Genomic DNA, 8555 nt, shown 5'->3' with positions numbered 1-8555 from the left:
CCCCCCCCCCCCCCCGGAGCACTGCTTTACCGCGTTATATCCAAATTCGTGTTATATTGGGTCGCATTATATCGGGGTAGAGGTGTATTAATTGAATAACTTATGTTACAAATAACAGTAAAACTCATAATTGCCAAATACTACTTGAACAGGCACCGTATATTTTGCTTTTGTTACACCTCCTTTCTATTCCTGCCATCACTCTTTTTAAAAATTTTCAATAGCAGATCCAAGTGTAGTTTTTCGTGAGTTGTCTTCCATGTCTGTTTCACTTTTACTTTATGGATCCTGTTCTGGGGCTTCTTCTTTCATATCAGCTGCTGGTTGGTATGTGCCTAATAAATTTGAAGCCCACCCTCACCAAATATTCTCTGATCAATTTTCACTCTGCTACAGATCATGCACGCTTAGGACATCACAGTATTGATTTAACCTTCCAAATACAAAGTGATGTCGTCTTCACAACTGTTAGAGCTAGAAACTTACCATTTCATTTGCAGAATCAAAACTTTATTCTAAGAATGTGTGTGACGTTGCTCTCCATATGATTTTATGAAAATATGCTAATGAGTGGATATAGTGTATCTGGAATATGCTTCATACAAAAGGTCTTTTGTAAAGTATCATTACAAAGCTTATCTACTGAGTGTGGTCATCCTACTTGTATAAATGTATCATTCTTGTATCTGAAACTAGAAATATGTGAGTCAGGCCAGGAAGATTGAAGGCTTGGCGTCTCACAGGACATCTGACCATGTCACCGGGTATTGGAATCCATATAAAACCTGGGGCTTTTCCATTTAGAAGGATGGGTGGGGACCCAGAGAGACAAGATACCTGCCTTGTGCCAAAGCTATATAAGGGGGTGGAACAGAACAAAGGGGGTTCCAGTCACGAGAAATCGCCTAGCTACCACCTGAGCTGGAACAAGGACTGTACCAGGGGAAAGAATTGCCCAGACTAGAAAGCAGTGAAAGAAGCTTATTGGAACATCTCTGTGGGTGAGATTTTATCTGTCTTCAGTTTCCTACTGTATTAGGCTTAGACTTGCGTGTTTTATTTTATTTTGCTTGGTAACTTACTTTGTTCTGTCTGTTACTACTTAGAACCACTTAAATCAGGGGTCAGCAATCTTTCAGAAGTGGTGTGCCAAGTCTTCATTTATTCACTCTAATTTAAGGTTTTGCATGCCAGTAATACATTTTAACGTTTTTAGAAGGTGTCTTTCTATAAGTCTATAACATATAACTAAACTATTGTTGTATGTAAAGTAAATAAGGTTTTAAAAATGTTTAAGAAGCTTCATTAAAAATTAAATTAAAATGCAGAGCCCCCCGGACTGGTGGCCAGGACCCAGGCAGCGTGAGTGTAACTGAAAATCAGCTCGCGTGCCGCAGGTTGCCTACCCCTGACTTAAATCCTACTTGTTATACTTAATAAAATAAATTAAATTTAAAATTTAAATTTAAATTAATGGAGATATCCTATCTCCTAGAACTGGAAGGGACCTTGAAAGGTCATAGAGTCCAGCCCCCTGCCTCCACTAGCAGGACCAAGTGCTGATTTTTACCTCAGATCCCTAAGTGGCCCCCTCAAGGATTGAACTCACAACCCTGGATTTAGCAGGCCAATGCTCAAACCACTGAGCTATCCCTCCCCCCGAATCACTTCTGCTTATTAATTGACCCAGAGTAAGTAATTAATGCCTGGGGAAGCAAACAGCTGTGCATATCTCTCTATCAGTGTTATAGAGGGCGAACAATTTATGAGTTTACCCTGTATAAGCTTTATACAGAGTAAAACAGATTTATTTGGGGTTAGGATCCCATTGGGAACTGGGTATTTGGGTGCTAGAGACAGGAGCACTTCTTAAGCTGTTTTCAGTTAAGTCTGCAGCTTTGGGGATATGGTTCAGGTCTGGGTCTGTGTTTGCAGCAGGCTAGTGTGTCTGGCTCAACAAGGCAGGGGTCTGAAGTCCCAAGCTGGCAGGGAAAACGGGCTCAGAGGTAGTCTCAGCACATCAGGTGACAGTCGCAAGGGGAGCTCTGTGACCCAACCCGTCACAATGTGAATGGCTTTTATCTAGGAAAACAGATTCCCCCCCCGCTCCAAGTTCTTTTGTTCAGATAGTTTATAATAATCACTGGACCAAGTTAGTCCCAAGTGATGCCACTGGTTCTGGATCCTTGATTGTTGGAATAGTTCTTTTTCAGCTGTAATAGCAGCTTGAGGATCTGACCATCTTGATTTTGGTTTGCTCCAAACTCTGGCTGTCTTAGATAAAAATCCATCCAGGAGCAAGAAAAACTACTCTTAGAAATATTCTGAAAAAGAGCTCTGTGTAAGCGTAAAAGCTTGCCCCTCTCACCAACAGAAATTACTTTACCCACCTTGCCTGTCTTAGCAATTCTATCATGTCCAATGAAACAAGGTGTTGAATACAGTATCTCTAAGTATGTTTTTGTGTCTGCTTCTGAGTCTAAATTATATTTGCAAGACAAAGAACTCTTATTATGAAAGATATGGATGTAAAGAGACCATGTCAGTTTCAATAAAATTCATATTTCATTGTTTCATGGAGAAGGAGTCTGTCACTGAAAGTATTACTTTTTCATTTATTCTGTAAATATGAACCGTATGGCACTCAGTTTAAGAAAATGAGTCTGAATAAAAATTTTTATTTTCTCCCCAGTATGGCTCCATACCACATGGGTCAGATGTTCATTTTTTACCATCAATACAAGGAGGCACATCTATTCCTCCATCAGCTGCTGCAGCACCTGAACAGTTACTACCACCTCCCCCACCAGCACCTTTTAATGGAGCAGTGCCGCCTCCGCCACCACCTCCGCCACTGCCCTTTATGAATGGCTCAGGAATGCCTCCATCTTTTGGTGCACCACCACCTCCTCCGCCGCCAGGCTTTCCTGGAGTACAGTGGTCTCCGCCTCCACGTACATTGCCCTTTGGATTGAAGCCTAAAAAAGAATTCAAACCTGAGATCACCATGAAAAGGCTCAATTGGTCAAAGGTAAAACTTAATTGTGGAGAATTTCTGGTGCCAAATTTAACGTAGAAATTACAGTAATTTGGCATTGCCAGATGGGTAAGCTGTGTAGAATGAATGTCAGTTTAATGAAAATATAACGTGTATCAATCTCCTATTATGGCTTTACTTTTTCTTTCCTCCCCACTCTTTCCTCCTTCCTCCCTCTAGGGATTTCTGCTTCTGTCAGTATTTCCATCTTATCACTTGTCTTTAAAAATAATCCATTTTTAAAAAAATCATTTATTATTCTTTATATTAATACAAATGTTTGGACCAAAAAACTCAGTGTAAAGAGTTATCCATAGGAAAAATATAGCTAAAAAAATACTGTATTATACTCGTGTTTGAATCAGTTGTGTTCAGAGAAGGTCTCCCTTAGAACTGATAATGTCTTAAATCTACACTGATGTCAAATTTGCTATATTTCTATTCAGGGCACATTTAGACCCTTAACTAATAAGGTAGTACTGATAAAATATTTTATATTAAAATATTTTTGTCTATAGACATTTGTCATGAGCGCTTCAACATAAAAGTCAGAATTATTCTAACAATTCTAAACAAAAGTTGTTTAAAACTCAGTTTGTGTTAAAGATCTTGTTGTTTGTATTGACATCTTCTAAACACTAGAATCTAATTTATTTTAAACAATATTTTTAGTACATTAATATATTTTACCGTATTTTCAAAATTAGAAATGTTTGTAATTGTGAAAACAGTGATTGAAATACTCTATGAATACTCTGTGAACATGCAGCCTTTCAAGTGTCCAGTTATTATTTTGTATTATCGTACCACTTAGGAGTTCTAGTTGTGGACCAGAACTTCATTATGCTAGGCGTTGTACACATGCAACAAAAAGACAATCCCTGCCTCAAAGAGGTTACAATTTAAGTACAAAACAAGGAACAACAGAAGAACAGATGGATACAGATAGATGGGACTACAAGAAAACAGTGAGACCGTATTGTTCAGCATGGTCGACAGTGGTCTCAGCAACCAGCTGCTTCACCGTTGTTATGTCTTGTGTATACCTTACAGCAAAGTAGAATTTTAAGGAGGGTTATGCTACATATTTACAAGGAAGCTTTGATATCTCTTTGATTTGCAGATTAGGCCACATGAAATGACTGAAAACTGTTTCTGGCTAATAGCAGATGAGGACAAGTATGAGAATGCTGATTTGCTTTGCAAACTGGAGCTTACATTTTGTTGTCAAAAGAAAGGTAAGTAATTCGTTGACTTGATTTACTACTGTTAAAGCTGTATTTTTCTAATCAAACATACCATTTGTAATCCCAGCCTACTAATTTTAAAGAATATTATATAACTCAGGGGTAGGCAACCTTTCAGAAGTGGTGTGCTGAGTCTTCATTTATTCACTTTAAATTAAGGTTTCGCGTGCCGGTAATACATGTTAATGTTTTTTAGAAGGTGTCTCTCTCTAAGTCTATATTATATAACTAAACTATTGTATGTAAAGTAAACAAGGTTTTCAAAATGTTTAAGAAGCGTCATTTAAAATTAAATTAAAATGCTGATCTTATGCCACCAGCCTGCTCAGCCCGCTTCCAGCCTGGGGTTCTGTTCACCTAGGCCTGCAGCAGGCTGAGCAGGGCCTGTGGCCGGGACGCCGGCTGGCAAGGGGCCGGCAGCCGGGACCCCAGACCGGGAGGGAGGGGTTCAGGGGTCAGGACAAAGGGTGCAGGGCAGAAGGCTGGGTGTGTGTGTGGGGGGGGTTCAGAGGTCAGGGCAGAGGGCAGTGGGGAGTGTTCAGGGCAGAAGGCCGGGGGTGTGGGAGGATTCAGGGGTAAGGGCTGGGGGTGTGTGGGGGTACAGGGCAGAAGGCTGGGGTTCTTGGCTTGTGAGGGTGCTCCCTGCCCTGAGCAGCTCATGGCAGGGGGCTGGGAGGGATATGCCCTGTTCCACCCCCTTCCCCCAGGCTCTGTCCCTACCTCTCTCTGCCTCCTCTACGGAGCAGCGAGCACGCTGCCGCTCGGCTCTGCTCCGCTCCCCCTCCCAATAGCTATCGCCAGCAGGGAGAGGGAGGGGGAAGAGGAGGGGCTGGAACGCACCAAGCTGTGGGAAGAAGGGGGGAGGGGGGAAGCTTGGCTGCCGCAGGATCAAGCTTCTGCCTCCTGCCCCCTCAGGGGAGAGCGGTGGGCGGGGGGGCTGAGTGGGGTGGGGGGCCGGGACCCCCTCCCACGGCTCTCCCCTGCCGGGGCAGGAGACAGAAGCTTGGTCCTGCGGCAGCCAAGCTTCCCTCCTCCCCCGCTTTTTCCCCCAGCGTGGTGCTTTCCGGCCCCTCCGCCCCTCCTCCTCCTCTCACCCGGCAGGCAGCGTGCCACTCAAAATTGGCTCGTGTGCCGTGTTTGGCACGCGTGCCGTAGGTTGCCGACCCCTGATATATATCAAACACTTTGACTTTCCATATTTTACGTGAGAGCACATAAAAATATGCAGTCTGAAAAATGGTAAATTTTAGAGTCACACTTCATTTTTATTAAAGTAATAATATTCTATCCCATCATTTTGAAAGCAGTATGTAATGTGTGAGTTAGAACAAAAATTTCTGTGAAAAACACCAAAATGCTTCCTGGTATTTTCAGACTTTTGTTCCGTCATATTTAAGAATATCTGTTCATACAACATAAGAAGATTAGCTATTGACAAACTAGTGAGTTTCAATGTAGAGTCCAGAAGTTATGGTGTTTAGCTTGCAAATATACATGGTTTATTGATGCACCAAGGATACAGACAAGCCCACATTGAACAAATATTGCAGCAATTAAACATATGAGTATAATTGACCCAGGCTTTCTGGGAAACAGTTATTGGTAATCTTTTTTTCACGAGGTTCCTTCCTTCCTACACATGAAGTCCTGCTCTTCCTCAGACTGTCCCTAACCCAATTTTTTAAGGCCTGTGGAAAGGTCAGCTATCCCACAGATAATCAGAGGGCAGCCCCCTCTCTGAAGTGGTTTCATTTAGCCTGCTCCAGGTTTTCTTCTCTTTCTCTACATTTGCTTTTTGAGTATGTTACAACCAAGGATTTCCCCTTCAGAGTCTGTGGTTGTGTTGCTACTTTCCTGAACAGGAAAATTAATATTCTCATATCCCCATGACATCTGAGAGTCTAAACTGTGAGCTGTTTCCTTTGTCCCTGAGGAGACAGACCAATAGATTTGGTGGCACCTAAAGCATTAGGACTGCCCTTGGCAGAAATTCTCCGAAGTTTTCACTTTCAGTGATAGGGCATATTTCTATCACAGCTATATGGAAGTATGCTTTTAAGGAGATGCCAAAATAGATATGTATATCTTCACTAACATGGACTGTTGAGGAAAACAGTATGACATTCTATACTGATACAGATATAATTGTTTCTGTACCTAGTTAACTATGTATGAACCTACCATCAGAATAATGATTGTGATGATTCTTTTTATTTCTTAGGTGCTAGTGGCATGGTTTCAGATTTTGATGTGGTATTAAGAAGAACAGTATTGTTTAGATTAACAGAATCTGACCCCTTTGTTATGTTACATGGCAAGAATTACCTTTATTTCAGGGTGATTGATAAGTTATAATTTGTTAGGATTGCATCCAACGATGCCTTATACAGGCTTTTGCAGAACAGATACCCTGAGAAACTTGCAGTCTAAAATGTAGATGTGATGGTGAAGATGAGAAGAAGAATGGGGTGAGATTGAACATGGCTGTATTAACTTCATGGGGTGACTGATTTTTTTTTTTTCTTTGTAAAGAAGTTTTTTGTGTTAGTTCGTTTATTGTAGATTCTATGCCTGAAGTGAGTTTCTACGAGATACTTGAATGAAGTGAGTCTGGTGGCTTTAGAATTAGGTATATGGAGGGTATCCCTGACATAGGGAGTAGCATGGGAGTGGCAGATGAAGGTAATGTCATGACTCGTTGCATTGACAAAACTGAGTAAGTGCTGGGGACACCATAGTAAACCAGAGCACTTATTGAGCAACATTGCCCCTTTATCTCCTTCAGAGTATGGACAAGAAGTTTGAATTTATTCTTTAGAGTGATGGGTGCATTAATGGATGAGTCCTTGTTTGTTTGTTTGTTTGTTTGTTTGTTTGGTAGGAAGGAATTTGAATGAGACAGTAAGTTTATTGAAAATGTTTAGTAATTTCAGCTGCACGCTTACTAACCAGTGAAAGTTCTGGTAATAAAATGGAAGGTAATGACAATTTATTTTACTGTAAACTTCTGTTTTTGTTTTTTTCATTTTTCTTAAACTTCACATTTACCCCATCCCTTCTAGATTTGTTGGTGCTAAAATGATAAGCATGTGGCAAAATGGCCTGAGCCAAAAAAACCCAAACAAACATGCATTCATGTTTAAATAACTCACTCCTCCAGCTACCTATGCACTATTGCTTTTTCAGCAAAGCTCTGTCTGATTGGCAGCATTTTGAAGTCTCTGATTTTTATATGATTAATTACATTATTCTCAAAAGGCATGCCACTGCAACAAACATAAGAACAATGTATGCGAGGCTGCTTGTCAAAAGTGCAGGGGTTGCTAGTGCATTTAAAGTGGAGCACCCATAGGGGGACACATGTATTGTAGTTTGATTCCTCATCTCTGGGGCAAACCTCCCCTCCCCCTCCCATACCCTCTTATGGGTATTGGACTATGCCCAGAACTCCGGGCTTCAAGAATTGTCTCCTGCCCCCATTCCTTTTGGTCAGCAGTGACTATCTGCACTGCTTGTACTGTCTTGGAGAAGCACACGTCACAGCTAAGTGCAATATTTGCTGCTCCTTCTCTGGCTGTATCCATTAGTCATGGGAACGTAGGCTTAGAAAATACCTCATAGAAAAGGCCAAGAAGCCACAGTCAGACCTTGGCCAGGGCACCCTTCCTGTACATCAAGCTGAATCTACGTGGAATGTATGTCTGCCATGATGTCCAACTCTGCTACAGGGGAGCCTGTAACCACAGACCCCATCAGTCTCTCATCAGGAAGGCAGAAAACAATCGCACAAATATAAGAGCAGTACCTCTTCTTAGTTGGCTACGAAATTGTCTAACACAACTCCACATAACTCAAGCAAACCTACTCTGTCACCCTCTTAGGACATACTAAGTCTCAGAGCCAGGACTCTAAAGCCCATAAAATGAGGCTGCTTCAATATCAGACCTTGTTCTGGTAACAACCTTTCCATCGGTATCATCAAAGTTGAAATTTCAGGATCAGTCAGTTCCAGTGTTATTGGAGTTGCTGCCAATGATGGTAGAAATACGAAGTCTCTCTCCTCCGACCCCTTCGTGATGAGTGAATTGGACCTCTCATGCTCCAGGGAGGTTCAGAGACTTGTCACATCAGAGGAAGTCTTGGCTTTTCCCCCATCATTGCTCGTCTCTCCTCTGCCAGAAGACACCCTTTCTGGTGGCTATAACGTACAAAAAGAGTCAGCGAAGTATAAGCTTTAATGCCATAACCTCCTTATACTCAAGTCTTCAGAG

General features: G+C 41.7%; 1 protein-coding gene across 1 annotated transcript in view; it reads left to right on the top strand.

Annotated features, from left to right (window-relative positions):
- LOC112113274 (protein diaphanous homolog 3-like) overlaps positions 1 to 8555 on the top strand; it is a 470784-nt gene that overhangs the window by 93505 nt on the left and 368724 nt on the right. Inside the window, exons 13-14 of the mRNA XM_026652145.1 lie at positions 2693 to 3031; positions 4161 to 4275. Coding sequence (XP_026507930.1) covers positions 2693 to 3031; positions 4161 to 4275 — 454 coding nt within the window. The remainder of the gene's footprint in view (positions 1 to 2692; positions 3032 to 4160; positions 4276 to 8555) is intronic.

This window comes from Terrapene carolina, unplaced genomic scaffold (genome assembly GCF_002925995.2).
Source record: "Terrapene carolina triunguis isolate 2854851 unplaced genomic scaffold, T_m_triunguis-2.0 Scaffold18, whole genome shotgun sequence".
NCBI classification, from domain to species: domain Eukaryota; kingdom Metazoa; phylum Chordata; order Testudines; family Emydidae; genus Terrapene; species Terrapene triunguis.
This window is presented reverse-complemented; position numbering and strand designations above follow the sequence as displayed.